Source organism: Peromyscus californicus, unplaced genomic scaffold (assembly GCF_007827085.1).
Source record: "Peromyscus californicus insignis strain IS unplaced genomic scaffold, ASM782708v3 Scaffold_10__1_contigs__length_136768540, whole genome shotgun sequence".
Taxonomy (NCBI): Eukaryota; Metazoa; Chordata; class Mammalia; order Rodentia; family Cricetidae; genus Peromyscus; species Peromyscus californicus.
The window spans coordinates 66,195,982-66,216,927 of record NW_026294391.1 but is presented as its reverse complement, the minus strand read 5'-3'; the positions used below and the strand labels follow the sequence as shown (position 1 = coordinate 66,216,927).

At 34.8% G+C, this 20,946-nt stretch overlaps 1 protein-coding gene across 4 annotated transcripts in view; it reads left to right on the top strand.

Moving 5' to 3' along the window:
* Positions 1-20,553, top strand: part of Rps6ka6 (ribosomal protein S6 kinase A6) — a 207,942-nt gene extending 187,389 nt beyond the window's left edge. For 2 of the 4 annotated variants that reach the window (XM_052734805.1, XM_052734824.1), the window contains 3 exons: positions 4,206-4,346; positions 5,054-5,175; positions 19,809-20,553. In XM_052734805.1, coding sequence (XP_052590765.1) covers positions 4,206-4,346; positions 5,054-5,175; positions 19,809-19,857 — 312 coding nt within the window. In that variant the 3' untranslated portion in view covers positions 19,858-20,553. Of the gene's footprint in view, positions 1-4,205; positions 4,347-5,053; positions 10,674-19,808 lie in introns of those variants that run through there. The other 2 variants (XM_052734833.1, XM_052734815.1) reach the window with 2 other exon arrangements.
* The last annotated feature ends 393 nt before the right edge of the window (positions 20,554-20,946 follow it).

Here is a 20,946-nt window from a genome sequence, read left to right as displayed (position 1 = left end):
CCAATATAGAAGGTTAGATAAAGAAGAAAGGAGCTAGGATAGTAAGGGTTCTTAAAGAAAAATAAAACCTAGGAATTTCAAATTTACTGAAGTTGAAAGTGTGAATAAGTAGTGAAAAGGAAGTGGATGAAGAAAGGATAAAGGAGTGAAGAAAGAAGACAGGGAAGAGAAGAAGCATATATGGGATGAAAGCATAAGAAATCATAGTGATGTGAAAGAAAGTGCAAGAAAAAAACAATAAAAATTGCCAACATTTCTTACTTCCTGAAGATACATAATGTGGAGGTCTCAGTCTTATGTTTCAATTTTTTTGGTATTGGAGGCGTTTGGGCATTTAATTGTTTTCTTTCTGGTTGGGCCAAAAAAAAAGGCTGGTAGCAGACTGATACAAACCCTGCCTTTTCCAAGAGACAGTAATATATGATTGACCCTGGCTGAACTGAATTCCTGAAAGTGTTTTCCTCATTGAGGCCAGGCAATACAGGTGTATAGGACCTGCCCTTAAACTGCTTCTGCTAGATGAGCCCAGGGATATCCTAACAGTTGGATGCCCCTTCATACCAGGCATGCTTTGCCAGTGCATGTGTGAGCAGGAAAAAATGCCTGAGACAGGCTGTGTTTCCACCAAATATTTCCAGTGCTCTGAGATTATATTAATCCGTCAGACCAAAGTAATAATGCACTTTGCAGGGTCGAGCACGGAACACTGACTGGTCCTGCATGATCTAGCGATACTGGTCTCTGCTAGTATTCTCCCACAGCTGTCTATTCCCAGAGGTCCAATTGAAGGCCTCCAGATTTAATCAACTTTCTTCTGTAGTCATACCTATATTTCTCAGCTAAGCAGACCTGTGTTTGTGAGCTGCATCTAGATTACAACAACTATCCTGGGCCCATACTGATTCTTGGGATATTTACTTGCCCAGTTATTGAAGAAGGGGAACTTTGGGGGTTTGAGGGTAATAAAAATCCATGCTTTCTGCTCTCTCTGGTCAAAACGTTTTGACTGTAAAACCTCAAAATGATTACCCTCTCAGCACCAGTGAGCATGTAGTATAGCAGGAGGCCTGTAGTTCAATGCCTGTTTGCTATCAATCCTGTAGTTCAATGCCTGACTGCAGATCTCTTATTTTCATTTATTTGTTTGTTTGTTTTGCAGAGATCCATATTGTGTATCTATGGAACTCACAGACTTTCTTTTTCCTCTTTTGCTTAAAGCTCTGCTGGGAGAGATGCTCTCCCTCTCCTGCTGTTTCAGGGTCTGTTTCTTTTACAAATCTAAAGTTGAACATTCCTGGATTCTACCTCATCTCTGTCTAATTGTTGCTAGTACCCTCCCTTACTTTCTCTTGTCATTAGCCTTTTTTGCCTGTAGCCACTATAATTAATGCTCTATTGTAGATTAGTGGGGACACAGGATATCTTTCTTCCCCCATCTTCTTGTTTGGTTTTGAAGGATATGGCTATATAATAAAACATAGGAGGTTGGCATTGTTTCTCCCTTTCCTGCTTCTACCTTTGTAGCAGGAATCTTAGAGAGTCTTATTAATAAAATCAAACCTGTAGCCAGGTATTGGGGTGAAGCTGGAAGATCAGAGAGACAGAACGGACCACAGCTATCTCACCTCGCCAATTCCTCAGCTGGTCCTGTTTCCTCAGACTGGAAGCTTCTGAGTCCTCATCCAGAATGAATCTCAGCTGAACTGTGTTGCTCAAAAGCCTGAAAGCTTAACCAGCCAAATGCTTCTAGTTTTGGGTCTTCACACCTTATTAATCTTTCTGCCTTCTACCATCACTCCCTGGGATTAAAGGCTCACTTTCTGGGATTAAAGACGTGAGTCACCATGCTTGGCTGTATCCTTGAACACCTGGATTTCTGCCTCTGGAGTGCTAGGATTAAAGGCGTGTACTACCACTGCCTGTCCTCTATGTTTAATATTGTGGCTGTTCTGTCTCTGACCCCAGATAAGTTTATTAGGGTGCACAATATTTCGGGGAACATAGTACCACCTCATACCTTCCTAGTGCTGGTGTTGCAGGTATGTGACACTTCACCAGACTTATTTTATATTTGTATTTAACTGATACATAAACCAGAAAACTTGATCATATTAATGATACAACTTATACTGCATTAATACATGTATACATTGTGTAATGTTTAAGGTAGGTTGACATATCTATCTCCTTAAATACCTATCATTTCTTTTAAATGAAACATTGAAAAATCCCCTAGGTGTTTGTTGTTATCTGTAGTCACACTTCTCTGTGGTGGCATACCAGAAATTCTTGATGCTTTCCAACTGTAACTGATCAAAATTACCTGTCTCTCCTCCCCACTGTACTGCATCATGTGTGCTAACGCACATTTTCCTCTCACTTCTATGAGATGGACTGCCTTAGCATTCCACATACTGAGTGAAATCATATCATAATTATGTTGCTATGCCTGGCTTGCTTCACTAATATAATGATCTCCAGTTCCATCCATGTTGTCACAAATTACAGGATTTTATTCTATTGTGACTGAATAGTATTCCATCTTGCGCATATATAAATTCATGTACATACATATACATACTATTCACTCATGCATATATACATGCACTACCATGTATTATATACGTGACATTTCTTTATGCATTTAATAGCTGATGGAAAGATGAGTTGTTTTTATTTTGTGACTGTTGTCAGTAGTGCTACTGTTAATATTGTAGTACAGATACCTCGTTGACATACTGATTTTAATTCCTTTGGTTATATGTGTAACAATGGACTTGATGAATAAAATAAGAGTGCCTTACTAATTCTTATTTTATTTTATATTTTATTTTCATAGACTCATTTTATATGGTTTTATAAGGAGATTTCATGCAAATATGTACTATACATTGATCACATACCCCTAACCCCACTCTCCCTTTTATCATCCTTCCCCTTCCCATTACTCCCTTTGTCTCATTTTAATAGTAAATGTCTGTTTATTTTTGCATATCTGTTCCACTCCAAGTTGGTTATTTTGATTATCTAGAGCCCTGAAATCTTTTTAACATTATATTTTTTCTTCACCTTTTTTTGAAAAAACAGGGTCAAACAGTGCTGGTGCTGAACTTACCATGTAGCCTAGTCTGGCCTTAACTTACTGTGATCCTCCTAGCTCAGCCTATTGAATTGTGAGAATACAGGAATATTATTCCTTTATCTGTTCTTATTACCTATCATCTTTAGTTTCATTATTCTGGGTAATGAAAGATTGCACAAATAATGTCTTTATCTATTAGGAAATTCTTGTTGAGGGGATTTTACTTGTTCTCCTAAAAGTAGTAAAGATAGTTTACTCAAAGTGTTACATACATGCTTTGGTGTATTTAAACTTGTATATTTCTATGAAGTTATGTTCTATAACAGTTATAATTTTAACAAAATCAAATATTCAAAGTTAATTTGCTGAAGACTTATGATGACTGGACCACTATCAAAACATTAGTTGCTGACATTGAATTTATATTTTGCTGTTCTCAGTATGTGTGTGTGTGTGTGTATGTGTATGTGTATATATATATATATATATATATATATATATATATATATATATATATATATATATAGAGAGAGAGAGAGAGAGAGAGAGAGAGAGAGAGTATATAATACAGAAAGCCCTTATTGAGTGGATTAGCTAACTGCATAACAACCTCTCCTTTGTATTTTATTTGTATATACAAACCATTACATCTTGGGGTCTAACTTTCTAACAAAAGTTCTATAGCTGTTTTCTTGCCCATTTAAAACATTCCAGGGAAACTCCTGTTATCTTAAGTGGTTTTTCCTTCTTTCATTACTAACCAAATCCCAGTTCTAGAAATTTGGTATACACTAATTTATAAAATAAAAACTTTACTACATAATGAAAAATCTGTTTCAAGATTATCTTTTTTTCTATAGATTTTTTTTGAGGATTTCATACATGAGCACCACATCTACATCACTTTTGTCCCTCCCTTCTCTCTCTCCATCTTTTCCCTTTCAAATTTGTGACTATATGTGTGTGTGTGTGTGTCTGTGTCTGTGTGTGTGTCTGTGTGTATGCACACACAGAGTTAGTTGTACAGAGTATTGAGAAAACAAAACATTAAAATTATTGATACTTTCATATTTTGAGGAAATGTGAACTATATACTTTCATATAAATTTCTGTATCCATTTAGGATTTGCTTTCTCATATGCTTCACATGGACCCACATCAGCGTTATACTGCGGAAGAAGTATTAAAGCACTCTTGGATAACTCACAGAGAACAGTTGCCGAGGGATGAGCCAAAGACAGATGATATACCATATATTGTTACGGTAAAACAAACACACATGTAATATGTATCTCTTGTTACCCATTGATGATTATTTAAGTATCTTTATTTCTTGAAGATAGATTTTTTTGTAAACATTCATGAACTATTATTTTTTTACTATGTCTTTTATGATAAAATTATCTTTTAGCTTATATGAATTTCCCCAAATAGTGGGATTTATGTTGACATTTTCTTATATACATATGATGTACTTTGATCATACTTACTCTCTAATGCCCTCTGATATCCCTTTCTCTCATCCCCTTTTTCTTGCTCTACATTGGTAATAGTAATAGTACCTTTGTATTTTTAAAGCATAGATATCATGTATGAGAAAAAGTGTGCAGTGTTTATTTTTAGATTGTAGTTATTTTGTTTAACATGACTATTATCAGCTCTACCCATTTTTCTGCAAGTGACATAATTTTGTTCTTTTTTATGACTAAATAAAACTACTAATGTACAAGCATTCCAAACTCTGTGTGTGTGTGTGTGTGTGTGTGTGTGTGTGTGTGTGTGTGTGTGTGTGTGTGTATGTGTGTGTGTGTGCGCGCGCGCACAACTTAGCTGGTTCTATAACTTGAGTCCTTGCTATATGAGCTATATAAAAGGGCAAATTTCATAGGTTGAGGTCTTGCTGTGTATTATTAAATACTTCTTTCCTACAGAGATTGTTAGTGAACTTGGAATGTTTTGTCATTATTTTAGGAAGCAATGGTTGCAACATACTCTGTCTTGACTCACCAGACTTTCCAACCAGTCCTAGAGCCTGTTGCTGCTTCAAGTTTAGCTCAGAGACGGAGCATGAAAAAGCGAACATCAACTGCCTTGTAAGATTCATACTATTCCTCAGCTAACTGGATGAAGAGAAAATTAAATGTGTTGTGGGTTGGTTTTGTTTTGTTTTTGCCTAATCTTATATCAAAGGTATTTTTTTTTCCTTTCACATTACTTGAATATTCTATTTAAGCCTCTCTTTTTGGGAGGTTCGAATTTTAAATGAACATACATAGGTCCATAATATTCATATTATGTCATTTTGCAGTAGTTTCCAAATGTTTAACTATATAATTGATGCCCACAAAGTCTTAACAACTTCTCTGCACATTAACTCTCCAAATTCCTTTCAAACAGAGTTATTCTATTATTATTTTACACAAAATTGGTTTAGGGAGTCATTAATAGTAATCAAGATGCTTTTCATATGTTATAAATATTATAATGCCAAACAATGACAGTGTTTTTTTAATATCATATCCTGAAGAAAAACTTTTTTGTTTTTAAAAGAAAAACAGAAGTATTCTACTAGCTTGTGCATAGCCAAAGCACTCCATTCATTTGAGTCTGTTTAGATACTAAATGTAGCAAAAGTAGTTTGGTGCCAGAGTAAAATCCATTTGTGCTAATACATGAAGTCCTGATATGGTTGGTGCCAAAGTTCTGATAGAATAATTCAATCACTAATAATGTGTGCAGACAGGTTTGTATATTATCTGTAAGTGGCTTCATCTAGACAAAGTTTTCATAAGGCTTCTAATGTTTTACAGCTAATGGAATTGTAGTAAAAGTGAAGAAATTTTTATTCAAAGGTTTCATGTTGGTCTTTAATCTCCTAAATATGTCATAGTTAAGTCTTTGAATATGAAGTACATGGTGTTGATGTGATCTTAGTGTTACATAAACTGACTTTGAAGTTAACCAGTTCAATTTCATGATCATCTTTCCCCTTTATAAATGGAGATACACTGTTTTATTTCTGATTTCCATGTGATTTGAGCTACAGTATAGTGTATTGATTGATCTCCCTTGAATCCTATGGTGATGTAGTTGAAGTTTTATTATAGTGGACTTGTGCACTTAGCACATATGAAACTGTATAATGCATTCCAGTAAGCGTTAGACAATTCTACGTAATAGTTGTACTTCAAGAAGATAATCTAAGATTTTAAATAGGAAAACATTAATGATTCACACAGAAATTTGAGCACATTTAAAAATCATATTTATAGTAAACCAGCCAAATTGTTTTTACTAAATTTATGATTCAGAACCACTGTATAATAATGTATTGTTTTCTTTGAATGCTGAAATTTAAAAAAAAAATCATTTTATGTTGTCCAGAAAAATACTGTTAACTACTACTACTGACGGAAATAACTCATGAATGTAAACTGGAGGATGTCAGTTTTGTTTAGTGAATAGAAATGTATACTTGTTTGTGCTAGGTGTACTATTTGCTGTGCATTTTACTTTGCTTAGTTCAGAAAGAACTGATTACTGAGTATATGATTTAGGCTAGGAGACATGTAATGTTGGTATTTAAGAAAACAAACTATATGTATTCTCTTTAAAATGTAAGAGATCTGTATCCATGCACAAATATGTTTCCTACACTTGATATATAAAAGGATGTATTCTTACTTTGAGGTGTCTTTTTTAAAATAATTGAACAATATTAAGTAACAGCTGATCTGATGCCACATAATAGCATTACTTAGTCTTAGTGTCCCATTTAGTGAATTTGGTGTTCCAATGTGGTTCATTTCCCCTTTTTTTGCTTTCTTACATTAAGTACTTGCATTTAAGAATCTGTGTCCATATTCTTTGAGTTATTGTGTTCCTGTCATTGTCTCGTTTGTGCAGTTATGCATTTTTATCAGTTTTTTTTTTTGTCAAACTCAAAGATGTAATTTTGCTATTGAATTTTTAGGACACATACTGTTTCCATATCTATTTTCCAGCTAATAAAATTAGAGAAAATGAAACTGGAAAATGAAAAATCATCATAAAATGCCCTTCAGCCTTTGTATAATGAATGGGTTAAAAAGATTATCATGATTTTCAATTGTTTGCTCAGAGGGTTGTGTTGTACAGCCTGATATGAAAGGAACACTAAGGAATAAGCAGTGAATATCATACTTCCTTATCCCCCAGTGAGTATTTACTGTGCAGAAGACACAGGCATGCTAAAGCATTTACCTAATTGTGAGAAACTTGCTGTTAGAAATTTCAAATGTACTAGCTTAACAAAAGTAGTAGAGAGACAACATTATTATAAAAGAAAGACATTACAATACCCTTGTTTTGTAAAAGTGGGGTATCTAATCATGTCCTTTTTGGCTAGAATAAATCCAAATAGAGTGAGTGAAGGTTCAAATACTTCTCAAAAAAAGACTTCTATAAATGAGTGACCAGTTAAACTTTCTGTAAGACTTTAGCATACTATAGTTCCTAATGGGTTCATGAAGAATTATTTTGCATTATTTGGTAGTATTTAACAGCAGCACATTTTGAGCTAAAACTTTGAGGTGTTTTACTCTTCTGGAAAGGAGAAGATATTGAACTTATTTTTCTTGAAGAGAAAACATTAGGTCACTAAGGTAGACTAAGAATCCATTGTCTGAAAGCACACAGTATCATGAATGAATATTCAGGAAACCATTCCCAAGTTAGAAAGCAGTGTTGGTGACTGATTTTCTGGTATCAAACTTTTAACCTATTTTGATAGGAATGCCTGAATATTGTTTTTTTATTAATATTTATTTTTGTTTTCTGATTTTTTAATAGAAATTCTGGTTAGTGATTGAATTTGTTTGGCAACCCACAAAGTTAACAATGGTACTTGGTATTGATATTTCCATACTGACACATGTTAAAATAATATTGCTCATAGAAACTCATTATTAATAGTATCCGAACTAGAAGAAAGGCCCCTCATATATAAAGAAGAAAAAAGAAAAACAACAAAAGGCACACTGAAAAAATATACTTTACACTAGGCAGTTTATCCATTTCATACATTCTCTTTCATGTGGTTTTCTAAACTGCTCACTATCCTACTTGATCACCTCACAACAGTTTTTTACCATTAAGATTTACCAAATCCTCAGAAGGATTAAGTATTCCAAAAGGATCTACTCCTTTCTTTTTTCCTCAAATCAAGACTTCCATTTTAAGAACAGTGGAGTTCAGCTAATAAGATGGCAGGAAAGCTGCATCACTAAATTAATGCACATTTTCTTATTAGTGGCTAGTAGAGAATTAGCATTTTTCAATGAAGAATGCTACTAGGCAAATGTGTTTCTAGTTGCAGGAATTTCAGGCAATCTCATCAAATGAGAATAATTTTAAATTCAGTTATTGCTGAAGTTTGGGGGTTAAAGAACATACTCAGAAGTTCCCAGGGTTAAGTCTTTCAATAAAATGTTTCATATTTGTAGAGTTCCTTCCTTTCCGGGCATTCTGTATTTTGTCTTAAAATATTCCAAGCTTTTTCATATACCGAACTACTTTATAACAAAGTGGTATATAGAGAGAAAGGTATTGGTAGTCATTTCTTTACATGTTGTTAAACTCATATTTTTCTGTATTTTAATTTCTCACAATGCATATTTAGTAACATAAGGACATTTATTCAACCCACAATTGTATTAATAGAAAAAAGCACAGAAATTCAAATGAAAATTATTTTTCTTTTTTTTTCCCGGTTTTTTGAGACAGGGTTTCTCTGTGTAGCTTTGGAGCCTGTCCTCAAACTTGCTTTGTAGATCAGGCTGGCCTCGAACTCACAGAGATCAGCCTGCCTCTGCCTCCCAAGTGCTGGGATTAAAGGCATGCACCACCACCGCCCAGCGAAAATTATTTTTAAATGGATTCCTTTTCTAGACTCTTTGTCTAGATTTTAGGACCCAGAGATCTATTGTATTATATTGTTTTGCAACAATAATTCAAGCCATAGTAAATCCAGATTGACCATACGTTTAAATTTATTTAATGTCCTTTTTTTCATTTCAGTGCTTGTTAAGGAGTTTTTCTTCTTTATCTTGAGATCAATGATTGCTGAGATGATGATTAAGTATTGTGTTAGTGATTATTTACAATACCCATTATGCTCATGGAGTAATTTTTTCCTGCTTTTAGTCTTATAATCTAATGGAGTCTATTCTATAATTTCTGTAAAATAATCTTGCTTTATCATCTAAAATTCAACTTAACTGCTAATATGTAGAAGACCTATACTTGGATATACAATAAATCTTAGTTTACAAGCACATGTTTCTTTGGAATATTAAGAAAATTACAAAAAGAAAAGTACTTTAAGTACTTTTAAAATAAAGAAATTCAAAATTGCTTACATTGTATTAGAAAATATATACATTTTAGTAATTGATTAGGAAAAAAACCTTGAGCTAAATGTTTAGTATATGTCTCTGAACATATACCAAGTAAAGGTTTGTTCTATATTCCTATTTCTTAACCATGGACACCTCTGGAAAATGACTGTTTTGTTTCTACTTTGATTAGTTATAACTATTAATTATTCTTGAAAATGGTAATTAAACATCCAATTTTATGTGGAACAGTTCTAGAGAATATATTATATGTGCATTAATTTATTAATAATTGATATTATTTGGCTAATTTGTTGCTTTTTTTTTACTCAACTAATATTGTTCAGATAGCATTTTACTTCTTGCTTAAAATTTGTTGTTTCTAAAACTCAATACCACTTATATCAAAGGTATAAACTTTTCTTAGTACAGTAAAGTTATTTTCACTACCAGGAAAGCAATCTAGGAAGAAACCACCACTTTTAAAAGTTATACACAAACTTTTAATTAAATATTCAAGTCCCAGCATGGTTTGTGTGTATGCAAATTTATCTTGCATTATAGTCCATAATATAAAGGAGAAAAAAGTATGTAGCAAAACAAAAGTGCTATCGCTAGTCTTGAGTTGGCCAGGATTTATGCAAAAATAGCATAGTTTGCTACTGCCATGTCTTTAAAAAATTTATTTTTCTGACACTTCCCAAACACTTAGCAATTCATGTACCTATTGTTTTGATACAGGCATTTAAATTCACTAGAGTTTCGTTGCATGCTTCAACAGAAATGGTGTTAAATAGAAATTGTATATAGATTTACTTCCCAGGAACTTAAAAATCTAAAAGCTGAGATTTACGAAAAAGTCCCCAGGTTGCTATAAACTGTGATTTTTCCAAACTAGTATAGGTTTTATACTATCATTTATTTCGTAAATATTTTTTCTTTAAGACACTTCCTTTTGACGTTGATGTTTTCATTCATTGTACATTTTTCATCTTGTAAGATTAGATTTAGTAGTGCATTCTACAGTATTCTTTTACCTCACAGTGCTGCTAAAGAAATGGCTATCCTTTTGAATTTACAACATGCCAAAGATGACATCAAGTTATATTTATTTTTGTTCTTGTTAAAACTGTGAGCAACAATTATCAAGAAATTATGTTAAATTACTGGCATTCTCTGGGTACTAAATAAAAAGGCTGTAACTTTCTAACATTTTATACTTGACCTTGCTTGATCATTTATGGATGCAAAACTGTCTGTTTTTATCGAATACATAACTAAATTACACAGTTCATTGAGTGGGGAGAGGGAGATAGAAAGAGAGAGAATATGAATGTGTATGTATACACAAGATTCTGGATCCAAATGTAACAGTTGTTTAAAAATATTGCTTGGTAATACATATTCCTTGATATTTCCAGAACTGTAATATTTTTTTCCTTGAAGATTCTTATTCTAGTATCCTTATAAGATAAAATATAAATAAAATATTCAAGAAAATATGCATGCAGATATACAATACTTTAGATCTTATCAGGAGAATGCATTTATCTTCAAGTTAAAGTGACAGGCTTTTCTGTAGTAGGAGCATTAATATATTTGTCTCCAAATGCTGACCAATTCTTGTATGCTTAGAATAAATACAAAAATGTAACTGAAGAAGAAGCAATGGCATGTTACATTGTAACAACTGTATAATACCTGTAAAACATAAGTTCCTATGCTGTGATCAAAATCTTCATGTACCTCTTACTTTCCCAGCTTCTTAGAGGTAAGCAGGGAATATCCCAGGTCAGATTGGGGGAATCTGTAGAATTTGCTTTCCCACTGGCTACCTTAAAAAAATACGCTCTGCATTTGCTTCTCTCATGTCAAATAAGGGAGTGTAGTTTTAGCTAGTGGGTCTTGGGGAAGTTTTAGGCCTCGCGGCCTGATCGAAAAGGATAAAAGAAGCAGACTAGAGTTTGTTGTCCCTTTGATTCCCGTAGTGTTCTCCCTTTTACTTGAAGCAACAGGTTGAAAATACTGTGGACCTGTTTTTGAAGGTACAATTTATATCTTTCGTAGGATTTTTGTGGATCCTCGAACCTTCTCTACCCAAGCACAAGGCAGCCTTCTACTTTGAAGCCCTGCCTTTCCTTCCTGCACTTGCCAGATCTCCATGCTTTTGTGTAGATTAGACTCTATACTTTTTCTTCCTTCTGTTTCAGGCTTCTCAGATACAGTTGATGTATTTTCTGAACATATCTATGTTAAATTATCTTGTTTATAAAGTTTTAAATAAGCTACCATACTTGATAACAGATTACTCAGTTTCTGAACAAAATGAATTCTTTGTTAATAGATGCAATTTTACTCAACAAATGTGGCATGTATTTTTGTGCCAGATACTGTTGCTGATTTTCTTTTAAACAAAGATTAAATTTTTTTGAATAATGACAAATAAGGCTTTTAAAAATGAAACACTTCAGCAAAGCTATGAAAATGAGAGTTATGCCAATATCTACAACTATCAGATCATTAATTTTGAGCATTAAATTTAGATCTGAGCTTCTAATAGGAGAGGCAAGAAAAGAACAACAGATTAAATAATTCTGTGACAAGCATCCTAATTTTTCAAGAGATACTTTCGACTGCTTATTTAAAAAAGAATGCTGTAGCAGCCTTATGGTGGACCACTGAAGAGAATAATGATGTAACACATTGTGTTCCAGCATGTGTTTGAAGATCTTTTTGGTTACAGATGCTAATACCTAACTCATGAGTTGAACATACAAAGGGAATTTATTGTTTGGCTTCATGTCTTGATCACTGTTGTGGAACTATTGTTTCCTCAATCTTTCAAACATACTTTTGAAACTAACCCATAGTCAGACTCAGCATGATTCCAAGATGGAAATAACAGGTCTGACCTTTAGTTCCTCTCATGCCTAGCTCCTAAGAGTAGAGTTAACTAAGGAATACTTGACTGAAATTGGAAAGGGATAGGGCATTTCTAATGGAATGTGGTGTACTATATAAAGGCAAACAGAGTGGTAATGGCTATTCTCTTTTTGCCTACCCAGTATCTTTCCTGTATCATAGTAGCTTAGGTGAGAAATGTCCTCCATAGGTTCAGGCATTTTAAGAATTGTTCCCTGGGTGGGTACTGTTTGAGGTGGTTAGGGGAAGTGCAGCCTTGCTGGAAGAAGGTATCTCCTACCACTTGCTTCTATGTTTCCTCATCACGATGGACTCCTCCCTCTGGAACTGTAAGTCAAAATAAATTCTTCCATAAGTCGTTTTTAATCATTATATTTCATGATATCAATAGAAATTTAAATAGTAAACATGTATGCATGCCCATTTTAAATATGTATGCTTTCATAAAATGCATATACTATCCCAGTATTCCCTAGAGAATACCTAAAGTTGCATCTATTTCTATAATGTAACTTTAGGACCAAGAACTCTAGGTGATACATAGTCCCTTGATTAACTTTTCTGGTTGTGTCTTTTGTATGTTTTTTAGTTTTTCATTTTTAGTTAATTTCTATTTCTGAGTTTCTATATTAACCTCCTTTTCCTATTCATTCTAATTTAATTGTTTGTTTGTTTACTATGTAGAAAATGACATAGTTCTGAAGGCTATCACTACATAGATAAGTATACTAAACATGCCATCGATGTCGTCTGTACTGTATCCTTGCACACCTCCTATAGGTAACTTTTGCATCATTGTAACCAAAACCTCTGGTAGAAACAACTAAAAGAGGAAAAGCTCACAGCTTCATAGGGATTTCAGTCTACGACAAGGTAGCTCAATTTGTGCCAATGAGAATATATGCCAAAGCTCCTCACATCCTGGTGGACTAGGAACCAGAAGCTAATAGGACATTCAGAGGCCCACTCCTACTTCTGTCTGCCAGGCCCTGCCTCTCAAAGTCTCTACAGTCTCAAGTAGGGCCAGAATCTGGAAATAAAGCACTAAAACCCTGAGCCTATGGGGAACATTGCAGATTCAAACCATAACAGTAACTAACATCGTTTTTTGATTCATGTTCTTTATATAAAGCTAAGCACTCCCAGTTTCCTTTCTTCATTAGAAAAGGTCTCAGACTTTGTACTCTCCTGCACTTTGCTTTTTCACTTAATGTATTTTGGAAATTATTAGCTTATAGGTATCCTTCATATTCTTGTTTTCAGGTTCATGTTCCTTCATTGTGTATATTTCTTATATTTTATTGAAGCTCCTATGCTTTGACAGATAGTTTCCAATGTTTTGCAATCACAAATAATGTTACAGTAAAGTTCATATATACATTTTATGTTGTTGATATATCCCTAACTTGTATATTATTTCCCCTAATATAAAAATTTAGAGCCCTGATTTCTTGATTTAATAAGTTCTGTCTTAGTTGCTTTTCCTGTTACTGTAATAAAAATACCCCAGTTAAAGCAACTTAAGAGATAAAGGACATGTGTTGGCTCATCATGGTAAAGTCAAGGCAGGGACTGAAGGCAGCTGGCCACAAGTACCCACAGTCAAGCAGGGAGTAATGAAGGTTCCTTCTCAGCTCACTGTCTCCCAGGCCAGGAAATGGAGCTACCCACAGTACATCTCCTTACCTTCAGTAACCTAGTCAAAATCATCTCCCATAGCATGTTCAGAGGCCCTTGTCTCCCAGGTAGTTCAAGCTCTCAAAAAAAAACTGACTTTTTAAAAGATTAACCATCACAAGTAATTGTTTTTAAGGTATTGCCAAAATATCTTCCATTGACATTAGGCTATTTTGCATTCTTCCCAGAAATGTCAGAAAGCATTTATTTTTAGACAGTAGTTGTCAAGAGCAGTAATTTCCTCTGAGAACTTACTAAAAGTGGAGGCTAGGATCCAGCAACATGTGATTTAACAAGGTGATTATTCAGCTGAGTTTAGTGTATGTTCAAGCTGCCAAACCCAAAATTTGCTGAATCATATTTGATCATAGAATATAGCATAGGGATTACATGTTGCATTTTATTTTGTTTTTGATGCCTCAATTATTATTACCTTCACCTTTCCAGTATGAAGCTGGTTATTTTTGGTAAACAAAATATAGACAAGATGTTAGCCGGAAAATCCATGCCATGAATTGTTAAATTGTATGATACTCCATAAGCAATGTGTCTAATAATCCTTACATATTTTTTAAAAAGTGCTAAAAAGCACAAGAGCACCAACTTTGTTGTAAGCATTTTTTAAAAATTTAAAACATGTGTATTTTATCTTGGTCATATCTAACACTTCCCCCAGTTCCTCTCCACCACCACCCCAACATATTTCCCAACTGGCTCCAAACTTCATGACTTTAAAATAATAACCCAGTAAGTAATTAGTGACGCCAGTATATGCATATGTATGGGGTCACCCACTAGGGCATGAGAAATTTAGCAGTTACCACTCCCACCAAAGAAAAATGATTCTTCAGAAGCCATCAACTGTCAGTAACTCCTTAAGTAGGGGGTGGGACCTCAGGAACACACACACACACACACACACACACACACACACACACACACACACACACACACACACACACACACACACACTCCATGTTGAAATTTGTAACTCTTGATCTTGTGGAGGTCTTGTGTCAGTTCATGTGTGTAACAGCCATGTCATTCCAGAGGCCAGTGTTTCACAGTGCTCTTCATCTTCCAGCCCGTTATTATATGCATGTTAAAAATAAAATCTACTTTGTCCTACCCTGGCAAAACAAAATCTCTATGTATTGCATTTCAGCAGGAGAGTGCAAAAGATGAAAGAAGGGAGTAAAAAAAAGAATTCATTTTAAGTATGAAACTCAAATGAGGTCTACAGCTAAAAATGTAATCTTTACTTTTTAGTTTTTGAGCATATCATTTTGTTTTTATACATAAGTTCATCAGAATCTCCCTTTCAATCATTCTTTTTTAATTTCGGATTTTAGCTGACTCCCCTATAATATTCATTGCATTTTTCTTCTATACTTTATATCTTTTGACAAAGTTATCTGTGAATTTTTCTAAGATGACTTCTTACATCTAAAATATGTGCATGACTGTCTCCCAGTATTCTCTTCATTCAATATCACAAATGTCAACCTGATATGAAATCTGGTTCTCAACGTTTGTACCACTTTCATCTGACTGACTAGTTTTCCCCTGGTGACCAAAATTTAATTTAGAGTGTCAGATTTCTTGTGTTTCTGTCTCCTGAAAGGTGAAATTTTCACCTGGGCAAGTAATGAGTTTTTAGGAGCACAGTTTTTAATGAAATGAGACTTCACATTTGACATCTTCATAAGAGGTGACATTCTCTGTCAAGATTACACTACTCCTTTGTATCTCCATGTAATTTCAGGAAACCAACACAAGTGCTTTAGTTAGGTTGGCTATTCTATAGTATATTGTAACATTGCTTAAGAATTAGCCTTATCATCCACATATTTAATCATAGGACTGCCACCAGCTTTTCATTATATAGGTATATACACCTGCTCATGCATAGAGAAGACTCACTTGTGAGATGAGTATTCTGTTACTATTGATATTCAAAGAAAACTTGATGACCAGTTTTTAATTTTATAGAGAGGGTTACATGAAGAATTGTATTTTAGATTGGTTCTTAAGACTGTTCAAAGCTGTATGAGGCTGAGCACAAATGTATTTCTATCACATTTGATTAGATTGGGTTTGAATAAGATATTAACTTTTGGTTCTGTATGAGGTTCTTTGTTTCATAAGTATAGTTAATATAGATAGAATTAGTGTCATGTAAGTACATTAGAATTTATAACCTATAAATTATGTAAATTTTAAAACATCTAAATATTATTCTAAAACTAACAATCTTTTCCTTAAAATGACATAGAATTTACTTGTATCTTTTATTTCTTTTTTTCATATTGTTGTTCCAAGTTTAGTTTAAAGGAATCTTGACATGATTTATTATCTTCCCACAAGATTATGTAATGTTTTCAGTCCATGATTCTTCTATGAGTTATTGTAGATTTGGTAACTGAAATTAAGTTTAGATAACTTTCAGTAATTCCAGTTGTGTTGGCTAGTTTTATGTCAACTTGACACAAGTTAGAGTCCTTTTAGAAGAAACTTCAGTTGAGAAAATGCTCCCACCAGGCTGGCCTGTAGGCAAGTTGCAATTCATTTGCTTGATTGATGTTGTGGGAGGACCAAGAATACTGTGGGCAGTGCCACCCCTGGACAAGTGGTTCTGGGTGGTATAAGAAAGTAGGCTAAGAAAGCCACAAGGGGCAAGCCATTGAGCAGCATTCCTCCCTGGCCCCTGTAACAGTTCCTGCCCCCAGTTTTCTGCCTTCATTTCCTGCCCTGATTTCCTTCAATGATGGACTGTGATGTGAAAGTGAGATTAAACCCTTTCTTCCCGAGTTGCTTTTTGTCATGGTGTTTATCACAGCAAAAGAAACACTAGCAAAGACAGAAATTTAGTCTTACTCCAATTCCTGCTTCCATGTTCCTGCCCTTAGTTCCTTCCATGTCTTTGCTGGTTGATGGATAACAAGCTTTAAGATGAAATAAACCCCTTTTCCCCCCAATTTGATTTTGGTCATGTTTTATCAAAGCAATAGAAACCCTAAGACATCAGTTGATATTGTATCAAATCTTTATGTTCCAAGGTTAACGTTTTTAACTGAAAGAATGCATAAAAGACAATACTCTAGTACTTCCTTCCCAAGATGCTCAATTTGTTTATTCAGTTATTCAAAGTAAACTAAGAGAAAAAAGTCATAAAATTGCAATACATAACCAAATAGATACTGCAAATATAATTTTTAGATGAAAAACGCTTAACTAATAGTTGATTTTTCATTAACATCAATGGGTTGATAGTGGATTAAAATAGTCTTACCAGAGAAGAATTAGTCTTTCTGGAAATATAAAACATAAACCAGAAAATTAATATTTCTTCTTATTCAGCTTTGTAAGGGGAACATGATGATACATCATTATTTAAATAAAGCGTCAGAGTCTTCTGCCAAACTAAATATGAAAAAAAGACAGTCAAGTATTTGTGAAAAAACAATTCCCACATTAAAAGGGATAAAGGATATTTTATTTTGGAGACAAATATGAGTGACCATGGCCTGGGAACACAAACTGAGGTTAGCTCACATCTGTTCCAGGATAGTAACAGATTGATGGAAGTTTTATACTAACAGAACAAATAAAATAACTTCACTTATGATTTTCAATACATTGGAGGTGATATCAGGTTGATAGACTCCATAAGTCTCAGCAAAAGCCTGTTTGTATCACCAAAGTATCAGGAAAAAGGGAAGTTAATAGAATAGAAAACCTTTGACCCTAAGATCTGTGTTAGGGCTCATCACCAGAGATAACTGCCAATCCATCCTTATGCTACCAAGAGTTATGTAGAAAGTCTACATTTTCTCCTTTCCTATGCTGTGAGATACTACAGAACTTCTATCATTTTCAGTACAGGTGGAATGGAGAGACCAGGCTTTCATTTCCTGCTAATCTGTAATAACAATTCACTGTCCAATGGGAGATAAAAGTCTATATTACCACTTAAATCCTTTATCAATGAGGCAACTTCATACCCATTGTTTGGGTAATGTTAGAGAAGACACAGTTTCCACCATCGAACTGCAGTGTACTGAGGCATCCCGCCTCTCTTTTAGGCATTAGTGAATGTTACGTTTGGACTATTCATAACCCACTGTTTCTCTAGCCAGTGTGTTAGTTATTTATGAAGGGTTGGAAGATCTGTGTTTTTTCAGTTTGTTTTTTACATTTTATGTATTTACTTTGTATGCCTTTGTGTGTGTACATATATGGGTGTACACATGCCATAGCATGTTTGTGGAGGTCAGCTTGTACTAGTTGGTTCCTTCCTTTCTTTACACAGATTCCGGGGATTGAACTGGGGTTGTGAGGTTTGCTGACAAGTGCCTTTGTCCTCTAAGACATCTAGCAAGCCCAAGAGCTGTAATTCTTACTCGTAACCAGTACTATTGAGGATTACTATTTCCTTGGATCTCATTAGAGGCTAAGGGGGAACCAGGATTTTGCCTTCACCTGGCACTGAAGGGATGGGTGGCTTCTTTACTGTCTGTGTTGGAGTGGTGTCAGAAATCCAATGAAAACAAATAGTTTCAGTCAAATCCAGAGTCCCACAACACCAAACATTCAGGTTTCAATAAAAATAATATTAAAAAGATCGCAGTGTATGGAAAAAAAGACAGTTAGTAGATTAGTAGATGATGACAGCAGAAAAGCAGTGCTGTGAGACCTATCGGACCCATCTAAACAGCCATGATTAGAATAAAAGGATGCAAGAAGCAGTGATAAGCACAACTGAAGGAATCTTGAACCATTATTAGGAAGGAAGAAAGAACACAGTAAGAAAAAAAAAACAGGCATGAGTACAATAGACTTAAACTCTATAAATTATGCCTTATTTTTGAAGCAAAATATAACATTGTCATGTGGTTAGGTAGAAAAATACTGCAGGAAATTGTGGAGAGAATAAATTGGTGTTATGTGAGATTAATTTTCTGAACTTCATGATATCTGCTAAAATAGCACTAGCTTAATCTTAAGTTATATAAATATAATGCATAGAGCTACCACTAAAATTCATACAGGTACACTCAGTAATGCTATAGATAAATTAAAATTATTAAAAGTATATACAATCCTAGAATGGAGGAAGAAGACAGATAGCCATGCTACAATCGATAGACCCAGGGAAGCTAAGTAACAAGGAGGGTTCAAGGGGGAACACTCGGATCTCCCTGGGAAGGGGAAATCGAGTAGACATCGAGGGTGAGGAGAGGGTGTGTGTCGGGGGGGGGGGGGACAGTAACAGGAGGGACCAGGTGAGGGGAAGGATGGAGAGAGTACTGGGAGAGACAGCTGGAATTGGGGGGAATCTTGGGGATGAGCTAGAAACCTAGTGCAATGGAAATTACCAGGAATCTATGAGGGTGACCCTAGTTAAGACTTACAGCAGTGGGGGATATGGAGCCTGAACTGGTCCTCTCCTGTAACCAAGCAAGGCTTCCAGTGGAAGGATTGGGACACCAACCCAGCCATGAAAACTTCTACCTATAATTTGTCCTGTCTACAAGCTGTGCTCAGAAATTGTGGGAGTGTAGGAGTGTCCAACCAATGACTGGTCCAGCCTGAGATCCATGCCATCAGAGGGAGCCCACCCCTGATATGCCTGGAGGGCCAGGACCTAGAGAACTAGGACAGAACCAAACACGACTGGCAAAAAATAAAAAAATAAATGAATGAATAAAATCAATGAAATGATTCCTAATGATATTCTGCTATACTTATAGATCGGTGCCTAGCCCAACTGTCACCAGAGACTCTTCATCCAGCAACTGATGGAAAGAGATGCAGAGAGACCCACAGCCAAACATTAGGCGGACCTCGGGGAGTCCTGCAGAAGGGGAGGAAGGATTCTAGAGGCCAGAGGTGTCAAGGACACCACAAGAATATCCAGAGAATCAACTAACCTGTTCTCATAGGAGCTCACAGAGAGAGAACCGACAATCAGGGAGCCTGCATGAGACTCACCTAGACCCTCTGCATATATGTGAAAATTGTGTAGCTTGGTCTTCTTGTGGGGTTCCTAACACTGGGATCAGGGACTGTCTTTGACTCTTTTGCTGGCCTTTAGGACCCTTACCCTCATACTGGATTTCCTTGTCCAGCCTTAATGGGAGGGGAGGTGGCTAGTCTTTCTGCAACTTGATCTGCCATGTTTGGTTGATATCCATGGGGAAGGCAGAGGGGAGATGGGGGGAGGGACTGGGAAGAGAGGAAAGAAGGGAAACAGCATTCTGTTTGTGAAAAATAAAGAAATAAAATACCTATTAAAAGAAAAAATAATTGTAAATTCTAATAGTGTTTAACAGTTTAAGAATCTTAAAGGTAAATCAAATGTGCCAATTAGCATATTGTCATTGTTGATTTAGAAACATCACTCAACCATATACACTGTCTTTACTATAAAGAATTTACTTACGATATGATGGTATATGTTAGCGTAAGTTGAAAATAAAAGATTGGAAATATATGTGTGTATATTCATATACATATTAGATTGAATATGCTATAATAAAAGAGGCAATCTATACATGGAGAAATACAAATCTTAAATATGTATGCATCAAATAGTAAAAAGCAAAACACAGAAATAAAAACTAATGAAACTTAAAAGAACTATAGAAAATCCCCAATTATATTTGCAACTCTCAGCAAACTTCATAGCATTTAAAAGAACAAGATAAAATTAGCAAGGGTAGAGGCAAACTCAACAATGTCATCAGTCAACAAGATCTATATTTATATAACAGTCCATCCTCAGACTGAAGAATACACATTGCTTTCAAGTATCACCAGAGCATATATACAAATTAGACCATTCGTTCCATCTATGAAACAAACCTCAAAACATTTAAAACCATTAAA